General features: G+C 42.7%; 1 protein-coding gene across 1 annotated transcript in view; it reads left to right on the forward strand.

Annotated features, from left to right (window-relative positions):
- Positions 1-22,568, forward strand: part of PPP1R3A (protein phosphatase 1 regulatory subunit 3A) — a 209,052-nt gene that overhangs the window by 78,737 nt on the left and 107,747 nt on the right. Inside the window, exons 2-3 of the mRNA XM_077265052.1 lie at positions 20,135-20,187; positions 20,296-20,417. Coding sequence (XP_077121167.1) covers positions 20,135-20,187; positions 20,296-20,417 — 175 coding nt within the window. The remainder of the gene's footprint in view (positions 1-20,134; positions 20,188-20,295; positions 20,418-22,568) is intronic.

Here is a 22,568-nt window from a genome sequence, read left to right on the forward strand (position 1 = left end):
TGGGTTGCTTTCCAGAGCGGGAAGCATCTGGCAAAATTTGGTCTTAAAATGTGGATTTAACAAAGTGCCAACCCAGTAATCAGCACTATTACAAATCATAACTATATGGGGATCATGTTGCAGATACTGCAACAAGAAGGCACTCATATGTTGGGCTCTTCCAAGAGGTCCAAGCCCATTCTGTGTTGGTGGCTGGGTAACACTGATGCTTGTTTCTTCTGTACCCTCCCACAAATCATGAACAACAGAGAGGGAATGATTATCCTCTTCATCTGATAGTTACTCGCCCATCACCTCTTCCTCCTCCATTTGTTCCTCACATTTTGCAACTTCGATAACAGTTTGTCTGTTGTCACCAGCCCCCCGAGATCGCAGTAATCCACCCTCCATTGGCACCTACCTGTGTGACAACAATCTTTTACTTACAGACAATGTTATCCCTTTCGCATCCACCTCTGCTTCCTCCTCTTATTCTGGAACCACCATCTCCTCCCGCAGGCTATTCAAAGTCTGCTCCAGCATATAGATGACCGGCATAGTAATGCTGATGATGGCGTCGTCAGCGCTAACCATCTTAGTACCCATTTCGAAACTGTGCAGAAGGGTGCAGAGATCCTTAATCTGTGCCCAATCTGTAAATGGGATATGTGCCACGTCCTTACTGCGTTGACCCAGGCTATATGACATAACACACAGCGTCAGGGCTCGTTGCTGCTACATGTGCAGAGTGGAATTCCACTGTGTCGGCACATCGCATATGAATCTCGTAATTATCATTAACAAAGACCTCTGTATTGATGCAAGTTGATGACCAGAGGGGTGCAAATGGTGGAAATGAGCACACCGCTTACATGCTTTCTGATACAGCTCACCCAGGCCAGGACAGTGGTGAGAAAATGTTGTGCCACCAGGTTGAGAATGTGAGCCATGATGCAAGGCATGTGTGTGACCTTGCCTCACTGTAGGGCCGCCACCAGGTTTGCACCATTATCAGACACAGCCTTCCCTGGGTGCAGGTTCAATAGAGACAGCCCGTGATCAAACTAAGACTGGAGAGCTGTCCACAACTCTTCAGCTGTATGACTGTGATCAACAAGGCATATCAATTTTAAAACTGCCTGATTGCGGTGTGCCCTGGCTGCGCAGTACGGAGGTGGTGGGGCTCGCTCTGCACGGTTGGAGCGCGTGTTTCATTAAGGCAGAGTTTGAGGGCACAGGTGAAAGTCCTAGAGAAGGCAGAAGCAGTGGAGGAAGTGTTAAATGTAGAGGTTTGTCCTGCAAGCCTTGGGGATTCCAAGACTTGTGGAGCAGCGCCTGTCCCCACAGCCACCAGAGTCACCCATTACTCAGTCAGCAAGATGTAACGCCCTTGGCCATGCTTACACATCCAAGTGTCTGTGGCAAAATGCACCCTGGCAGACTAAGATTTAGTCAAGGAATGGTGTGATGTTGTTTGCGACACGCTGGTGTAGTGCAGGCACAGCTTTCTTAGAAAAGTAATTGCGACTGGATAATTGGTACTGGGGGAGTGCAACGGCCATCAGCTTTCAGAATTCATCTGCTTCCAAAAAACGTCTGTATCTACCTGGTGGAAAGGCAGCATTTCTGTGGCCAACAGATTAAAGATGGTGGAGTTCAACCTCTCAGCTTTGTCATGCGTAGGAGGAAACAATCTATTACGTGACCACAACTGCGGAACTGTGGGCTGGCTGCAGTGCTGAGAGAGGGCGGAGTACTGTGAACTGGACAAACTGTTGGACCATGAGAGAGGTGCAGGCAGAGATGTAAAGTGCTGCGGAATATGTTGGCGCTATATAAATATAAATTATTATTATTATTGTTATTAGATGTAATGGTAGATTGAGAAACTTGTGGTGGGCTTGTTCTCTGAAATCGGTCAAAAACAGCAGGCATGTCCGCTTTCATTACAGCTTACGGCTTAGTCAGAGAGACTGGAGCGGGTAAAGAACCCCAGGTTTTGTGGTCGAAGACCTGCATCTCATTATTTGGCATGGTAACAGGGAAGGAAGAAGCAGCAGATGCAATTGATGGGGCAGCTTATGGTTGAGGTCCGCTGGTCTGCATTTGTGCACAGTGGGATTCCCACAGTAAAGCATGTTGATTGCATGTGAAGGTTCATACATGTAGTAGTCAAATTTTTGCACATTTTACCTCTACTCGGTTTTTTTTTTGCAAAGTTGGCAGATTACTTGAGTTGGCTCATCCTTTGCAGTGTCAAAAAAGGCCCAGGCTAGGCAACGCTTGCCACCCCTTCCGGCTACAGACCTGCAGACACTTCTGGTCACAGGCACAGTTGTGGCTAAGGATGCATTGCTCGTCATGGCTGCATCACTATGTGTCTGTGATGTACGGTGCAATGTAACCTCCTCATCTTCCTCCTCAGATGACCTACTCAACTGCATGCCTCTATGTTCACGCCAACTGAGATCTAACACCTGAACATCATCATCCTCTGTGCTATCATGTTCTTTGCCTTTGAAGTCACCCTCCTCCTCTTCTTGCCATTACAGCACAGTACAGTCCGTATGAGCCTCAGATATCTGAGTCTCATTATGATTACCTTCCCCACAGGGGTTAACATCTGATGATGAGGGTCAGGATGCTGTTCGGACCCTACTTCATCCTGCCCCAAATCCAAGCTAAAAAAAGTTGGCCATGGGTGCAGATTTCCTCCTCTTGACTCTGCGAAGCTTTTGAATACACTTATGATAACCATAGCATAGAATGTGTGAACAGCTCTTCAGACTCACCCATCTGTGGTTCCGTATGGTCAGTTGTAGGGTTGGAGAGGTGGGATGTGGGAGGAAGCAAGGGGAATTTGGGTGCCACCTCTTTGGAGTGTACTTGGTGTGATGTTGAGATGGAGGAAGAGGAGGAGAGGCCACTTGAAGCTGCACATGCCATCCACTTAATTACATGCTCTTTCTGGGCATCATCGACAAGGCGCACCGCTGTGCATCTGCCAAAAAAGGCAGTGGTGTAGCCTGTCCAGTAACAGAAGTTGTCAGTTGTCTTTGCATAGGATGAGACATTGCTTCACTAGTGCTTTCACAAACATTTTCACCTACCCCACATAAACCTTGAACACCAAGCCTAATTCCCTTTCCACCACGGCCTCACTTTTTCCCAGTCATGTTGCTCAGATAGTGTGGTAGGAACACAGTATTAGCAACCAAAAATTAGATTTTAAACTCTGCACCACCTCTGCAAACAGCTAAATTTCTGCGACCTTAAATTCCAAGTTGAAATATGACATGCTGTATTGTGTTAGTCACAGAAAAAAGAATTGTTTGAGTGTGGATGAGGCCTGTATGACAAAAAAGTTATGCTAAAAACTATTTGAAAGTCAAATAAATACATGGTATTAAGAAAAGGGGTATGTGAACTTTTGATCAGGGTCATATGTGTGTTATGGGTTATCATTAAGATTTAAAAAGAGAAAACACAGTATTTTGACAATAAATGGCATCACCCAACCAATAACAATGAGTGGAGAAAAAGTTTTGGCATTATTATTCAAATTCTCTAAAAAAAAAAGCAAAGAAAGCAAAAATTCTTCCTGGATGTGTAATCTTTTGAGCACAACTGTATATATAAATATAGAATAAATGGATAGATGAAAAGCTATCAATTTATCTGCCACATACAATAAAATCACAGAGTAACAGGTTACAGGAAAGAAATATATCTTGGTACCGTGTTAGCCAGTAGATAGAAAAATATTTAGAATTGAGAGTCCTCAGTGGTTGATACTAGTGTTGAGCGATACCGTCCGATACTTGAAAGTATCGGTATCGGATAGTATCGGCCGATACCCGAAAAGTATCGGATATCGCCGATACCGATACCCGATACCAATACAAGTCAATGGGACACCAAGTATTGGAAGGTATCCTGATGGTTCCCAGGGTCTGAAGGAGAGGAAACTCTCCTTCAGGCCCTGGGATCCATATTAATGTGTACAATAAAGAATTAAAATAAAAAATATTGATATACTCACCTCTCCGGAGGCCCCTGCACCTCACCGCTGTTAACTGGCAGCCTTCTTTGCTTAAAATGAGCGCATTTAGGGCCTTCCATGACGTCACGGCTTCTGATTGGTCGTGTGCCGCTCATGTGACCGCCAGGCGACCAATCACAAGCCGTGACGTCATTCTCAGGTCCTAAATTCCTAGAATTAGGAATTTAGGACCTGAGAATGACGTCATGGCTTGTGATTGGTCGCGTGGCGGTCACATGAGCGGCACGCGACCAATAAGAAGCCGTGACGTCATGGAAGGTGCTGAACGCGCTCATTTTAAGGAAAGCAGGCTGCCGGTTACTACCAGGGCGCGTCAGACGGTGAGTATATCCCTATTTTTTATTTTAATTCTTTATTTTTTACATGGATATGGATCCCAGGGCCTGAAGGAGAGTTTCCTCTCCTTCAGACCCTGGGAACCATACACTGGGAACTTCCGATTCCGATTCCCGATACCACAAAAGTATCGGATCTCGGTATCGATACCCGATACTTGCGGTATCGGAATGATCAACACTAGTTGATACCTTTTAATGGCTAACTGAAAAGATGGTAACAAATTGCAAGCTTTCGAGACTACATACGTCTCTTCATCAGGCAAAGACTAAAACAAATTCTGAAGAATCACATATTTATGCACAACATAGTATAGGGAAAAAAAAAAAGGGAGAGGGGAAAAAAACCGTGGATAAGCCAGGTGACATGAGTAACAGGTTAGAATAGATAGATATATAGATGTCAGTGACACACACACATACAGTGGGTATGGAAAGTATTCAGACCCCTTTAAATTTTTCACTCTTTGTTTCATTGCAGCCATTTGGTAAATTCAAAAAAGTTCATTTTTTTCTCATTAACACTCTGCACCCCATCTTGACTGAAAAAAACAGAAATGTAGAAATTTTTGCAACTATATTAAAAAATATATTAAAAAAAGAAAAACTGAAATATCACATGGTCATAAGTATTTAAACCTCAGTATGGAATAGAAGCACCTTTTGAGCTAGTACAGCCATGAGTATTCTTGAGAATGATGCAACACGTTTTCACATTTGGATTTGGGGATCCTCTGCCATTCTTCTTTGCAGATCCTCTCCAGTTCCGTCAGGTTGGATGGTGAAAGTTGGTGGACAGCCATTTTCAGGTCTCTCCAGAGATGCTCAGTTAGGTTTAGGTCAGGGTTCTGGCTGGGCCAGTCAAGAATGGTCACAGATTTGTTCTGAAGCCACTACTTTGTTATTTTAACTGTGTGCTTAGGGTCATTGTCTTGTTGGAAGGTGAGCCTTCGGCCAAGTCTGAGATCCAGAGCACTCTGGAAGAGGTTTTCATCCAGGATATCTCTGTACTTGGCCACAATCATGTTTCCTTCAATGGCAAACAGTCATCCTGTCCCTGCAGATGAAAAACACCCCAATAGCATGATGATGCCACCACCATGTTTCACTGCTGAGACTGTATTAGGCAGGTGATGAGCAGTGCCTGGTTTTCTCTACACATACCACTAAAGGTACCGTCACACTAAGCGACTTTGCAACGAGAACGACGACGATCCGTGACATTGCAGCGTCCTGGATAGCGATCTCTTTGTGTTTGACACGCAGCAGCGATCTGGATCCTGCTGTGATATCGCTGGTTGGAGCTAGAAGTCCAGAACTTTATTTCGTCGTTGATCACCCGCTGTCATCACTGGATCGGTGTGTGTGACACCGATCCAGCGATGTGTTCACTTGTAACCAGGGTAAATATCGGGTTACTAAGCGCAGGGCCACGCTTAGTAACCCGATATTTACCCTGGTTACCATTGTAAAAGTAAAAAAAAAACACTACATACTCACCTTCTGATGTCTGTCACGTCCCCCGCCGGCGGCTTCCCTGCACTGAATGTGTCAGCGCCGGCCGGCCGTAAAGCAGAGCACAGCGGTGACGTCACCGCTGCTGCAGGCGCTGACACATTCAGTCAGTGCAGGAAGCTCTGAGCAGCAACGCGTAACCCTGTGGACGCCGGGGGATGTGACAGACATCAGAAGGTGAGTATGTAGTGTTTTTTTTTTACTTTTACAATGGTAACCAGGGTAAATATCGGGTTACTAAACGCGGTCCTGCACTTAGTAATCCGATGTTTACCCTGGTTACCCGGGTGCTGCAGGAGGACTTCGGCATCGTTGAAGACAGTTTCAACGATGCCGAAGTCGTTCCCCTGATCGTTGGTCGCTGGAGAGAGCTGTCTGTGTGACAGCTCGCCAGCGATCACACAACGACTTACCAACGATCGCATCGCTGGTCGTGATCGTTGGTAAGTCGTTTAGTGTAACGGTACCTTTAGAATTATCACCAAATAGGTTTATCTTTGTCTCATCAGACCAGAGAATCTTATTTCTTATAATCTGGGAGACCTTCTTGTGTTTTTGAGCAAACTCTATGGGGGCTTTCATATGTCTTGCACTGAGGAGAGGCTTCCATCGGGCCACTCTGCTATAAAGGCCTAACTGGTGGAGGGCTGCAGTGATAGTTGACTTTGTGGAACTTTCTGTCATCTGCCTACTGCATTTCTGGAGCTCAGCCACAGAAATCTTGAGGTTCTTCTGTACCTCTCTCAACAAGGCTCTTCTCCCTCCATTGCTCTGTTTGGCTGAACGGCCATGTCTAGAATGACTTCTGATGGTCCCAAACTTCTTCCACTTAAGGATTATGGAGGCCACTGCGTCCTTAGGAACATTGAGTACTGGAGAAATTATTTTGTAACTTGGCCAGATCTGTGCCTTGCACAATTTTGTCTCTGAGCTCCTTGGCCAGTTCCTTTGACCTCATGATTCTCATTTCATCTGACAAGTACTGTGAGCTGTGAGGTCTTATATAGACTGGTGTGTGCCTTTCCAAATCAAGTTCTATCAATTTAATTAAACACAGCTGGACTCCAATGAAGGAGTAGACCATCTCAAGGTGGATCACAAGGAAATCGACAGCATGTGACTTAAATATGAGTGTCTGAGCAAATGATCTGAACACTTATGACTATGTGATATTTCAGTTTTTCTTTTATAATAAATTTGCAAAAGTTTCTACATTTCTGTCTTTTTTCAGTCAAGATGGGGTGCCGAAAATGATCATTTTTGAATTTACCAAATGGCTGCAATGACACAAAGAGTGAAAAATTTAAAGGGATCTGAATACTTTCCATACCAACTATATATATAAATATATATAAATATAAATATTTATACTGTATGTATGTATATATATTAGATAGATAGATAGATAGATAGATAGATAGATAGATAGATAGATAGATAGATAGATAGATAGATGGATAGATAGAAGAAAAGCCGGCAATTCATCAGCCGCATAGTGTAAAATCACAGCAGGCGCTGACAGGATAGAATAGATTGATTACATACAGTATATACAATACACATAGAATAGATATACAATTAGTACAAGAACATATATTTAATTATTAAAAGATTATTTTTCTGAAGAAAAAAGGACGTGGGCTCTCTAGTAATTTTTTAACCAGCAGAGGGAAACCTGATGGCTGGGAGCAGATGTTTATAGCCTGGGAAGAGGGTAATACCCATAGAGCTTCCCAGGCTATTAAAATCAACTTACAGCTGTATACTTAGCCTTTACTGGCTATTAAAATGGGGGACTCCTAAAAAAAAAGTAATATTTAAAACTTGCCCCAATATGAAGGCCTTATACAGGATGCATTCATTAATTTTTTAATATTATTTTAAGAAAGCTACTATTGTTCTATCTGCTTGAATTTTTTACTCTTTTTTAAAATGATTCAATACAAAAATGTAATTGTTAAATGCATTTTGTGCAATTTGTCCTCTTTTCCCCTGAAAACAATTGCTTATTTAGGGGTGTATTTGATATAAAAAACAAACAAGTATAAAAATAACAGTCAATTCTGTTCAATCACACTTACAGTAAACATTAATAAAATAAGCAAAAGTATGATGTAGTGTAAGTTAGACATATGAGTTCAAAGGGATTGTCTAAGCACCTTACATACATGACATATCCATAGGAAATTAAAACTATATCAGATTGGTGGTGGTCCGACAACTAGCACTAATCTACATTCAATTTATAATGAGAAAGGAAGATTAGTTCCTATTCACTTTAACTGAATCGGATCCTTAAGTACCGTATATGATATTGATATTTTATCCAAAAGTTAGGTCATCTCTCTTTAATTATACAAGCACTACACCACTGAAACTTTATCAATTACGTACAAATACTGCTTACCCATGTCTGCAAATATTTGTACAGGATAGTAAAAGTATAATTAGTAGTGTTGAGCATTCCGATACCACAAGTATCGGGTATCGGCCGATACTTGCAGTATCGGAATTCCGATACCAAGATCCGATACTTTTGTGGTATCGGGAATCGGTATCGGGATTAATATCAATGTGTAAAAGAAAGAATTAAAATAAAAAATAGGGATATACTCACCTCTCCGGCGGCCCCTGGACTTTACCGCCGTAACCGGGAGCCGTTGTACCTAAGAATGCGCGCTTGAAGGGCCTTAGATGACGTCACGGCGCTCTGATTGGTCCGTAGCGGTTGCGTGACCGCTACGCGGTTGCGTGACCGCTTGAAAGACCTTAGGTGACGTCACGGCTTTGTGATTGGTCGCGTAGCGGTCACGCGACCACTACGCGACCAATCAGAAGCTGCGGACGTCTTCTAAGGTATTTCAAGCGCTTGAAAGACCTTAGGTGACGTCACGGCTTTGTGATTGGTCGCGTAGCGGTCACGCGACCGCTACGGACCAATCAGAGCGCCGTGACGTCATCTAAGGCCCTTCAAGCGCGCATTTTTAGGTACAACGGCTCCCGGTTACGGCAGTAAAGTCCAGGGCCCGTCAGAGGGTGAGTATATCCCTATTTTTTATTTTAATTCTTTCTTTTACACATTGATATGGATCCCAGGGCCTGAAGGAGAGTTTCCTCTCCTTCAGACCCTGGGAACCATACAGGATACCGTCCGATACTTGGTGTCCCATTGACTTGTATTGGTATCGGGTATCGGTATCGGATTAGATCCGATACTTTGCCGGTATCGGCCGATACTTTCCGATACCGATACTTTCAAGTATCGGACGGTATCGCTCAACACTAATAATTAGTAGTTTTAATTACCCTCGTTAGGGCAGTTTCTCTAATGAGATCCACTCTTTCTTTAGTTTATAGTAGATGGTTAAAATTTAGCTTTTGTTGCTCATGCTTTCCATTGAATTCATACAAAGCAAAATAACTTTATGTAAAATACCTCAGCAGCACATCCTTTTTAAATATACAATTTAATTTTATCAAAATTATTCACTAGAAAAGAAATAAAAAATAGGGTTGCGTGAACTTGCTCAATGATACTCTGTTATCATTTGAGTATCGTGGTGCTTGGATGTGCTCGTTACTCAGCAAGCAATGGGTGGTGCTAAATTCCCTCCCCGCATCTTTGGCACCTGTTACACAGCCAATAAGTATGTGGGGATTGCCTTTGAGTCACTGTAATGCCATAGCCATCTTGGTTGTGGCATTACTGTGATTGGCTGGCCATCTGACATCATCAGGGATTTTAAAAGGACAGGCATTGCCCGCCTAGGCACACTGATGCCACAGCTCTGTAACACTCCATGTTGGAGGGAGAGAGTGCATGTCTAGGCCTGTGTGTGCACAGTATAACAAATCAGAGGCCTGTAGTCTTAGTACTGATGCTGAAGCTGAGCCATCATACTAACAGCCCTTGCAAGGGCTAATTGTTTGTTTTGCTGTTTGTCTTGCATATAATCAGAATTTAGCCTAGGGAGGGAGAGAGAGACCCCTGTTTTTCACCCTCCCCTGCCCTCCCCTTTCCTCTCCCACCTCCCTAGTTCCTACTCACTTACAATTGTTTTATCCCCCCATTGTCTCTCCTTATAACCTTAATCTTTGCAGTTTTATCATTGCCACACATTAGCCTCTGGAGGCATTTTTCATTGGGTTTATCCAATTCCACTTCCTTTCACATTTTTACAATTTTCTAAGTGGCATTTTTCACTTTTTCATATCAAACACTAATCTTTATTTCTAGTACAGGGTGGGCCATTTATATGGATACACCTAAATAAAATGGGAATGGTTGGTGATATCAACTTCCTGTTCGTGGTATATTAGTATATGGGAGGGGTAAAACTTTTCAACATGGGTGGTGAAGTCAGCCATTTTTGAATGCAACTTCATAAATGGCCCACCCAGGTGTATCCATATAAATGACCCATCCTGTAGTATTTATGTGTTATGCTGATTTATTCTCTTTTTCAGTTATTTTTCACATTAAAGTACAGGTAGGGCAATTCCCTCCTCTCTATAACAACCTCACATTTACACATCTATAGTTTATTAATCATCCCTTGCAACATCCACGTTTACACATTACACCTCCATTCCCTAATCACTCATTTAACCCCCTCTCTTTCCCAGCCCTTTTGTTCCTTCCATACCCAGGATTAACACTTCCTCTTCTTAATCAATTCCACCGCTATCGTCACTTGTACCTGCCCTAGTCCTCTCATCTATGTGACTTGCCTCTGCTTCATGTCCAGCCCAACTTTGGCTTTTTTCCTTCCCTTGTCCCCAGTGGTTGAATGCGCATGCTTGGGACTTGAACTCTCCTTCTGACCTCTGGAAATGCTTGGGCATGTGGCCGCAATGCATTCCACTGCGTGTCACTGAGTGCGATCCCGGATATCCCATTTGCAATAGGAGGCAGGTCCCTGCCGGCGCGCACTATACTGATCTCCGGGGAACAATTCCTCTTGAATTTACACCCAATGAGCACTGCGCACCTTTCTATTTATACCTCCCCTGAAACCTACATACCTGTCACGCCCCCGGAAGAAGCAACCTTGAGAAGCGTGCTTGTCGGGCGAGGAGATCGTCAACAGCAGCTACCCTCCATCGCACAGTATCACAGCACCATCTTTACAGCACCAATGCTATAGCAGGTTGTTACTTATAATTTTTTTGGAACGTGCCAAATATTTACATACCTCTCTCCTATATGGTGACTGACTGGTGCTGGTTATATGACATATAACTTACAAGCCTGAACCCTTTCATTGTTTTCTTTGCTGGTGCCTTTTCTTTACCTCTCTCCTTATAGGCAGCCTTCAATATTGCTTTTACAAAACTTAGGTACATAAAGCAACAGTGTTGTACTTACTAAGTTTATCCTCTGGCTGGTCACCCCCTTTTAGTAGGGATTAAGGGTTAACAATGGCATCCATATAATATAATACACTGCTCAAAAAAATAAAAGGGAACACTCAAATAACACATCCTAGATCTGAATGAATGAAATATTCTCATTGAATACTTTGTTCTGTACAAAATTGTATGTGCTGACAACAAAATCACAAAAAAATCATTAATGGAAATCAAATTTATTAACCAATGGAGGCCTGGATTTGGAGTCACACACAAAATTGAAGTGGAATATGATGTCCTTAAAACAAGTCAAACTGATGATCAGTATTGTGTGTGGCCTCCACATGCCTGTATGACCTCCCTACAACTCCTGGGCATTAGTGTTGAGCATTCCGATACTGCAAGTATCGGGTATCGGCCGATACTTGCTGTATCGGAATTCCGATACCGAGATCCGATATTTTTGTGATATCGGGTATCGGTATCGAAACAACATTAATGTAAAAATGTGTAAAAGAGAGCATTAAAATAAAAAATATTGCTATACTCACCTCTCCGACGCAGCCTGCACCTTACCGAGGGAAGCGGCAGCGTTCTTTGTTTAAAATTTGCGCTTTTCTTTCCTTTACGTGAGTCCCGGCTTGTGATTGGTTGCGTGCCGCCCATGTGACCGGGACGCAACCAATCACAGCAAGCCGTGACGTAATTTCAGGTCCTTCAGGATTTTAAAATTACGTTCCGGCGTTGTGATTGGTTGCGTCGCAGTCACATGGGCGACGCAACCAATCACAGCAAGCCGTGACGTAATTTCAGGTCCTTAAGGATTTTAAAATTACGTCCCGGCTTTGTGATTGGTTGCGTCGCAGTCACATGGGAGACGCAACCAATCACAAGCCGTGACGTCACGGGAGGCTGGACACGCGCGCATTTTAAAATGGGCGCGTGTCCAGCCTCCCGTGACGTCCCGGCTTGTGATTGGTTGCGCCGCGATCAACCAATCACAAGCCGGGAGGCTGGACACGCGCGCATTTTAACATTTTAAAATGCGCGCGTGTCCAGCCTCCCGGCTTGTGATTGGTTGACCGCGGCGCAACCAATCACAAGCCGGGACGTCACGGGAGGCTGGACACGCGCCCATTTTAAAAAGCGCGCGTGTCCAGCCTCCCGTGACGTCACGGCTTGTGATTGGTTAATGGCGGCCATGTTGCCGGGACGCGGACCAATCACAGCAAGCCGTGACGTAATTTCGTCACGGCTTGCTGTGATTGGTCCGCTTCCCGGCAACATGGCCGCCCTGACCAATCACAAGCCGGGACTTCACGTAACCAAGTAAAAGCGCGAATTTTAAACAAACAACGCTGCCGGTTCCCTCGCTGAGGTCCAGGCTGCGTCGGACAGGTGAGTATAGCGATATTTTTTATTTTAATTCTTTCTTTTACACATTTATATGGATCCCAGGGCCTGAAGGAGAGTTTCCTCTCCTTCAGACCCTGGGAACCATCAGGAATACCGTCCGAAACTTGAGTCCCATTGACTTGTATTGGTATCGGGTATCGGTATCGGATTGGATCCGATACTTTGCCGGTATCGGCCGATACTTTCCGATACCGATACTTTCAAGTATCGGACGGTATCGCTCAACACTACTGGGCATGCTTCTGATGAGTCGGCGGATGGTCTCCTGAGTGATCTCCTCCCAGGCCTGAACTAAAGCATCCACCAACTCCTGGACAGTCTGTGGTGCTCCTGGACAGTCTGTGGTGCAAGGTTACATTGGTGGATGGTACAAGACATGATGTCCCAGATGTGTTCAATCGGATTCAGGTTGGGGGAATGGGCGGGCCAGTCCATAGCTTCAATGCCTTCATCTTGCAGGAACTGCTGACACACTCCAGCAACATGCGGTCTGGCCTTGTCCTGCATTAGCAGGAACCCAGGGCCAACCGAACCAGCATATGGTCTCACAAGGGGTCTGAGGATCTCATCTCGGTACCTAATGGCAGTCAGGCTACCTCTGGTGAGCACATGGAGGGCTGTGCAGCCCTCCAAAGAAATACCACCCCACACCATTACTGACCCACTGCCAAACCGGTCATGCTGAATGTTTCAGGCAGCAGATAGATAGATGAGCTGCACTACCTGAGCCACTTGTGTGGGTTGTAGAGTCCATCTCATGCTATCATGAGTATGAAAGCACAACCAACATTCAAAAGTGACCAAAACATCAGCCAGAAAGCATTGGTACTGAGATGTGGTCTCTGGTCCCCACCTGCAGAACCACTCCTTTATTGAGTGTGTCTTGATAATTGGCAATAATTTCCATATGTTGACTATTCCATTTGCACAACAGCATGTGAAATTGATTGTCAAACAGTGTTGCTTACTAAGTGGACAGTTTGATTTCACAGAAGTTTGATTTACTTGGAGTTATATTCTGTTGTTTAAGTGTTCCCTTTATTTTTTTTAGCAGTGTATATGCTTGAGGATTAGCTCTATGTCTTATTGTGCAGTTTATCAATTTTTGCTGCTGCTCACTTTCCCCACCAGTTGGAGGCCCTTCTGTCCTGTCTTTTTAATTCTGTTTTTATATTTGTAGCTTAATAAAGATGATTATTTTATTTCTACTTTTGACCCTCATCACTTCTTGTCTACATTATGTGCAGAATTAGTAGGCAAGTTGTATTTTGATCACATGATACTTTTAATACATGTTGTCCTACTCCAAGCTGTTCAGGCTTGAGAGCCAACTACCAATTAAGTAAATCAGGTGATGTGCATCACTGTAATGAGGAGGGGTGTTGTCTAATGACATCAAAACCCTATAAAAGGTGTGCTTAATTTTTAGGCAACTTCCTTTCCTTTGGCAAAATGGGTCAGAAGTAGTGTTGAGCGATACCGTCCGATACTTGAAAGTATCGGTATCGGAAAGTATCGGCCGATACCGGCAAAGTATCGGATCCAATCCGATACCGATACTCGATACCAATACAAGTCAATGGGACTCAAGTATTGGACGGTATTCCTGATGGTTCCCAGGGTCTGAAGGAGAGGAAACTCTCCTTCAGGCCCTGGGAACCATATTAATGTGTAAAATAAAGAATTAAAATAAAAAATATTGCTATACTCACCTCACCAAGGGAACCGGCAGTGTTGCTTGCTTAAAATGCGCGCTTTTCCTTCCTTCCGTGACGTCACGGCTTCTGATTGGTCGCTTGCCGCCCATGTGGCCGCGACGCGACCAATCACAGCAAGCCGTGACGTAATTTTCAGGTCCTTCTTGGCATTCAGTATTTTAAAATTACGTTCCGGCTTTGTGATTGGTCGCGTCGCGGTCACATGGGCGACGCGACCAATCACAAGCCGTGACGTCACGGGAGGCAGGAGACGCGCGCATTTTAAAATGCGCGCGTCTCCTGCCTCCCGTGACGTCCCGGCTTGTGATTGGTCGCGTTGCCCATGTGGCCGCGACGCAACCAATCACAGCAAGCCGTGACGTAATTTCAGGTCCTTCAGGATTTTAAAATTACGTTCTGGCTTGTGATTGGTCGCGTCGCGGTCACATGGGTGACGCGACCAATCACAAGCCGTGACGTCACGGGAGGCTGGACACGCGCGCATTTTAAAATGCGCGCGTCTCCTGCCTCCCGTGACGTCACGGCTTGTGATTGGTCGCGTCGCCCATGTGACCGCGACGCGACCAATCACAAGCCAGAACGTAATTTTAAAATACTGAATGCCTAGAAGGACCTGAAAATTACATCACGGCTTGCTGTGATTGGTCGCGTCGCGGCCACATGGGCGGCAAGCGACCAATCAGAAGCCGTGACGTCACGGAAGGAAGGAAAAGCGCGCATTTTAAGCAAACAACGCTGCCGGTTCCCTCGGTGAGGTCCAGGCTGTGTCGGAGAGGTGAGTATAGCAATATTTTTTATTTTAATTCTTTCTTTTACACATTAATGTTGTTTCGATACCGATACCCGATACCACAAAAGTATCGGATCTCGGTATCGGAATTCCGATACCCGCAAGTATCGGCCGATACCCGATACTTGCGGTATCGGAATGCTCAACACTAGTCAGAAGAGAGATTTGACGGGCTCTGAAATGTCCAAAATTGTGAGATGTCTTGCAGAGGGATGCAGCAGTCTTGAAATTGCCAAACTTTTGAAGCGTGATCACCGAACAATCAAGCGTTTCATGGCAAATAGCCAACAGGGTCGCAAGAAGCGTGTTGGGCAAAAAAGGCGCAAAATAACTGCCCATGAACTGGGCCAAGAAATATCTTAAGACTGACTTTTCAAAGGTTTAATGGACTAATGAAATGAGAGTGACTCTTGATGGGCCAGAGGCTGGATCAGTAAAGGGCAGAGAGCTCCACTCCGACTCAGATGCCAGCAAGGTGGAGGTGGGGTACTGGTATGGGCTGGTATCATCAAAGATGAACCTGTGGGACCTTTTCGGGTTGAGGATGGAGTGAAGGTCAACTACCAGACCTACTGCCAGTTTCTGGAAGACAACTTCTTCAAGCAGTGGTACAGGAAGAAGTCAGTATCGTTCAAGAATAACATGATTTTCATGCAGGACTATGCTCCATCACATGCCTCCAACTACTCCACAGCGTGGCTGGCCAGTAAAGGTCTCAAAGAAGAAAAAATAATGACATGGCCCCCTTGTTCACCTTATCTGAACTCCATAGAGAACCTGTGGTCCCTCATAAAATGTGAGAGCTACAGGGAGGGAAAACAGTACACCTCTCGGAACAGTGTCTGGGAGGCTGTGGTGGCTGCTGCACGCAATGTTGATCGTAAACAGATCAAGCAGCAACTGACAAAATCTATGGATGGAAGGCTGTTGAGTGTCACCATAAAGAAAGGTGGCTATATTGGTCACTAATTTTTTGGGGTTTTGTTTTTGCATGTCAGAAATGTTTATTTCTAAATTTTGTGCAGTGATATTGGTTTACCTGGTGAAAATAAACAAGTGAGATAGGAATATATTTGGTTATTATTAAGTTGCCTAATAATTCTGCACAGTAATAGTTACCTGCACAAACAGATATCCTCCTAAGTTAGCCAAATCTAAAAAAAAAACCACTCCAACTTCCAAAAAGATTAAGCTTTGATATTTATGAGTCTTTTGGATTGATTGAGAACATAGTTGTTGATCAATAATAAAAATAATCCTCTAAAATACTACTTGCCTAATAATTCTGCACATAGTGTATATGGCACCTACCATAATGGATTATGTTAAAAATATTTGTTGAAATATTTCCTGCCTCTATAAAAATAGAGGACTATGGGATCAATTAACATTACTATAACGTCAAAAGATTTTTATTTATACATTTTCAAATTTTTTTGATTAAAGCTTTAGTTTGATTAACATTATGGAGAAGACTACACTAAATTGTTTATTATAATTCATAGTAACGTTGAAAAAATTAATATGCCCATGCAATTATGGATTGTAAGTATGGTACAGGAAAGAAAAGAAACAAGTCCTAGTTAACCACAAGTGATAAAAATCTAAATTTCTTTAAAGGGACTCTATCATCAAGTTTTTGCCATGTAGTCTGAGAGGTACATGATGTAGTGCCAAAACCCTGATTGCAGTGACGTATCAGCTACTGAACTGCTTGGAGCCATATTGATAGAATGTTTTCTTTGCTGTTGATGAAGCAGTGCTTAGAATGCTGAGCTGTGTACAGCCCTGCCCACTCCCCTGATTGGTAGCTTCGTGTGTACACTGTGTATTGTCAGCAAGATGCCAATCAGTGGTGGGGGTTGAGTTACACAGATTAACTAGACTGACTTGCATGTGAGACTAAAGGTACCGTCACATTAAGCGACGCTGCAGCGATATCGACAACGATGCCGATCGCTGCAGCGTCGCTGTTTCGTCGTTGTGTGGTCGCTGGAGAGCTGTCACACAGACAGCTCTCCAGCGACCAACGATGCCTAAGTCCCCGGGTAACCAGGGTAAACATCGGGTTACTAAGCGCAGGGCCGCGCTTAGTAACCCGATGTTTACCCTGGTTACCATTGTAAATGTAAAAAAAAAACAGTACATACTCACCTTCTGATGTCCGTCAGGTCCCTCGCCGTCAGCTTCCCGCACTGACTGTGAGCTCCGGCCGGCCGTAAAGGAAAAGCAGAGCACAGCGGTGACGTCACCGCTGTGCTGTGCTTTACGGCCGGCCAGCGCTCACAGTCAGTGCGGGAAGCAGACGGCCAGGGACCTGACGGACATCAGAAGGTGAGTATGTAGTGTTTTTTTTTTACATTTACAATGGTAACCAGGGTAAATATCGGGATACTAAGCGCGGCCCTGCGCTTAGTAACCCGATATTTACCCTGGTTACCATTGTAAAACATTGCTGGCATTGTTGCTTTTGCTGTCATACACTATGATACATGCCGATCTGACGACCAAATAAACTTCTGGACTTTCAGCAACGACCAGCGATATCACAGCAGGATCCAGATCACTGCTGCGTGTCAAACACAACGATATCGCTATCCAGGATGCTGCAACGTCACGGATCGCTATCGTTATCGTTGCAAAGTCGTTTAGTGTGGAGGTACCTTTAGTACTCTATTGATAATCGCCTCCTGAAGCTATCCAAGATGTTATTAAAGTCTGACGCTCACTTAACGTCATCAGACACAACATGCATTAATGTTTGCTTCTGTCACATGGAAAATTCAAGAATGGGAATATGACTAACACTAAATGTTTATAGTAGAGATGAGCATCCAATTCACAGGCCAACAAAAAACAACTTTTTTTATGTTTCTTTGATGAAAATAGGCAAATATTACTAATTTTGGGTCGAGAAACTCAAATATACCCACAGAATTGTTTAATTAGCTCTCGTTTTTTAGATACACGCCATGGAAGTATGTGCTGTAGGTAGCGAGAAGAATTCATTACAAGAGTATAAATTGCACAGTACAGTACACATATTTAGTATCGCCGCGTCCGTAACGACCCAACCTATAAAACTGTCCCACTAGTTAACCCCTTCAGTAAACACCGTAAGAAAAAAAAAAAAAAAACGAGGCAAAAAACAACGCTTTATTACCATACCGCCGAACAAAAAGTGGAATAACACGCGATCAAAAAGATGGATATAAATAACCATGGTACCGCTGAAAACGTCATCTTGTCCCGCAAAAAACAAGCCGCCATACAGCATCATCAACAAAAAAATAAAAAAGTTATAGTCCTCAGAATAAAGCGATGCCAAAATAATTATTTTTTCTATAAAATAGTTTTTATCGTATAAAAGCGCCAAAACATAAAAAAAAGATATAAATGAGGTATCGCTGTAATCGTACTGACCCGACGAATAAAACTGCTTTATCAATTTTACCAAACGCAGAACGGTATAAAGAAATTCATGAATAGCTGGTTTTTGGTTATTCTGCCTCACAAAAAACGGAATAAAAAGTGATAAAAAATGGTCACGTGTCCGAAAATGTTACCAATAAAAACGTCAACTCGTCCCGCAAAAAACAAGACCTCACATGACTCTGTGGACCAAAATGTGGAAAAATTATAGGTCTCAAAATGCCACGTATATAAGTGCCACGTATTTAAGTGCCACGTATAAGTGCCACGTATTTAAGTGCCACGTATAAGCAAAGTAATGATGGTAAGCAGTCTTCACAAGTGGAGTAATTGGTCTTCTTTGGTTGGCAAATGTCACATAACCACACACGTAACAAAAATTGTTAACAATATTTGCACATTTACGAGGCATTTTCAAAGTGTAAATTCTCTCCACAAAATTACTGCAACAAGAGAAAGAGACTTCAATTAGTACAAACTATGCAGACACAATTTATAAAATGGCTGACATTGGTTCAACAGGTCTGTAATCAGGTTTACCAATACACATTTGTTGAAAATTCAAAATTTCCCTATTTTCCTGCATAATAATCTTAAATGACCTGTATCTCAGCAACAAGAGCTAATAATGATTTTTAAGTAACATATTCGTTTTTAGGATGCTAAAATTATTACAAACCAGCTATTTTCATTTCAGAAACATTTTCACTGTTGGCCAGTGATATTATCATACATAGTGTAGTGGTGGTCAGTACCTGGGCCATCATAGATCAGCGGTTCCAGGTGGGTCAGAGTTTGTACAGCAAACGTTTTCCATCTCTAGAGTCAGAAGCTAACTCTTTCTCTTCTGTAGATTGTAAGCCCTTATGGTCAACTGAATTGTCTCTCTCATTTGTAGTTTGTAAGCTCTTATGGTCAGTGGGGTCCTCTAACTCACCTGTTTAGTGTATGTTCTTCTGATCAGTGAAGTTATCTCTCTCTTCTGTAGAGTGTAAGCTCCTATGGTCAGTGGGGTGCTCTCTTTCCTTTAAAGGTGAAGTTCTTATGGTCAATGAGGTCCTTTTTCTCTTTCGCTTGTAAAGTGTAAGCTCTTAAGGTCAGTGAGGTTTTCACACTCGCTCTATCTTTCTCCGCTAAAGGGTAAGCTCTTATGATCATACAAGTTTCCCAGTATTGAGATCCTCCTGAATTTATTAGCTGCAAATCAATTTCTACCCCTACTTTTGAGGAATGCTGCATATGACATGCATTGGTTGGCAATCATTAATAAGACAAATGAGAAAAATGCCTGCAGACAATTAGCTAGATTTTAGCTATCAGAAGATTTAGCATTTTCTCACTCTCTACAATCTCTTGAAAGTTTTACATATGATTGGATGTCATTGATGATTACATGAATCACATTTTCATAATTACATATACACTAGCAGCAATTAACAAGCATATTAATATCAATAAATATTTATTTATCTGCATACACATGGATCAGGTTTATGGATTTTCATTAATTGGCTGTTCATCTTTTTTTGCACAGCAAAGAAAATGAAGATTTGGATGAATTTGAGGGAGAAAATCCTGAAACAACAGGTGATATTTGAATGAAATATTTCACCAATACTAATCACATACCTAGCTATAATATGTTCTTTGTCTTTTTAACTGAAACCATTTTTTTTAAATATATTTCTGTTCCAGAGAAATATATTCCCAGAATAATTTGTCCACATGATGATTTTTCTGAAGACAACAATCATGAAGTAAGAGAAGATAAAAGTAAAGAAAAGAACAATGAGGACGAAAGTGATGTGCAATTGTTTGTAAGTCTTTTTTTGGGAGATATTGAATCTGTCAATGTTCTTGTTTTAATTCTAACAAATTGGGGTAATTTACTTTTCTTTCATATACATGTAGTTTTGAAAAGATAAAGATAGTATGCTTTTTACCGCATTCCATTCTTTGTTGGAAAGGTATTTCATTGTCATTTCATTTTGTACACTTGGATTCTTTTTACATCTTTACAAAGCATTGGCTTTATTGTGTGGGCTAGAATATGCACGTTTAAATATATTCTTCCTATTTATCATGTTTAATAGGAAATGGATCTATTGTTCACTTTACATTTTTATTCACACCGGGGATAATTGTGTTTTTAGCTTCAGTTCATATTTTTGTTCAATTCCTTGTTAATTACCGTTTATTTTTATTCTATTTTGCTGTTTTCAGTACTAGTGACTGAAATGTTAAAGGGAAACTAACGTAAAATTAGCTTATTTCCTTTTATTGTATAGTGTATGCTACAAAAGACCTTTATTATGGGTTTCAAAAAGAGTGCTTGCAAAGGTTGATTATAGTAGGAACTCATGTCCTCCTACTCTCCTCTTCATCCAGCAGAGAATCCATAGCAGCCTGTGCTCTGGGCATGAATGGTTACTCAGGTCTGCATTTGCATTGTATTGTATTTTCAGAAAGGTAAAATGCTGCTTAAGAAATACCACTCAAATGATGAAATGAGAAAATGGCATTAAATGATTCAAAGTTATTCACGATAGATAGATAGATAGATAGATAGATAGATAGATAGATAGATAGATAGATAGATAGAAGAAAAAATGGAACAGCACCGTATAGAAGAATTCAGGGAGCAGGGCCCTCCAAACAAATATTAATTTGTATAAATAATAAAAAAGAAAAAAGGAGGCAGCACTCCAATAAATGAAGAAAAAAGTGGACTTTGTTAACCCATATGGCGTGCAATGTTTCAGCTGTGACTAGCCTTTCTCAAGCCTGCTTGAGAAAGATATATGGGCTAATAAACCATATGGGCTAATAAAGTCCACTTTTTCAACATTTATTAGAGTGCTGCCTCCTTTTTTCTTTTTTTATTATTTACTAGATGGCAGCCCGATTCTAAAGAATCGGGAGTCTAGAATCCATATATACTTTATTTATTCAAATGTAAGAATAATACAATTAATAAATAATAGTAAGAAAGAACAAAAAATGGCTGCACTCACCAGCTCTTGACAATTCTTGACAGTACGGCACATTTCTGATTGGTCGCTCACGGCAGGCGGCAACCAATCAGAAAAGTGCCGCGCACCACGAAGGCATATATCTTTGTCCACCCTGAGCGGGTGTAGGACGCTGGTGACGTCACTTATCTCCGGACATTATCTCCGGACAAAGCCACGGAAGTTGGCACAAATTGCCGGAAGTAGTATTCTAGGCAATTATATATTAGATTTTAATGTTATCAGTGTTTACCTTTGAACGTTTATATTGTATTGTCCTGTCACCAGCCATGTGTACGATTATCGGCCGAAAGCCTCTCTGGAACCAATAATCACCCCATGTAAAGGTATCTTTATAAGTTAAAGATTCAGAATACTATGACTTTTATCATATCCTGAACAGTCAAGTTTTTTATGAACCGTTAAGGTTTTCTGGTTGAAGTAAAAAAAACTCTGAGTGTTTACAGTTTGAAACCATAAAATGTTGAAAAATGATGTCATTCTTGAGTATATCACTCAATGGTGCTCATAAACGTGTCAAATTTGATCTATAATATACTTTAATATACGTTACTTTAATCTTTAATATACTTAAGAACAGGGCCCCAGACATCACACAGGGGGTCTGAAACACCGCACAGTGGTCCAAAATATCGCTGTGCTCTGCCTGGGGCCCCATATGCTGCCTGGGGCCCCTGTGCTCTGCCTGGGGCCCCATATGCTGCCTGGGGCCCCTGTGCTCTGCCTGGGGCCCCTGTGCTCTGCCTGGGGCCCCATGTTCTGCCTGGGGCCCCTGTGCTCTGCCTGGGGCCACTGTGCTCTGCCTGGGGCCCCATATGCTGCCTGGGGCCCCTGTGCTCTGCCTGGGGCCCCATATGCTGCGTGGGGCCCCTGTGCTCTGCCTGGGGCCCCATAGGCTGCCTGGGGCCCCTGTGCTCTACCTGGGACCACTGTGCT

This window comes from Ranitomeya variabilis, chromosome 5 (genome assembly GCF_051348905.1).
Source record: "Ranitomeya variabilis isolate aRanVar5 chromosome 5, aRanVar5.hap1, whole genome shotgun sequence".
NCBI classification, from domain to species: Eukaryota; Metazoa; Chordata; class Amphibia; order Anura; family Dendrobatidae; genus Ranitomeya; species Ranitomeya variabilis.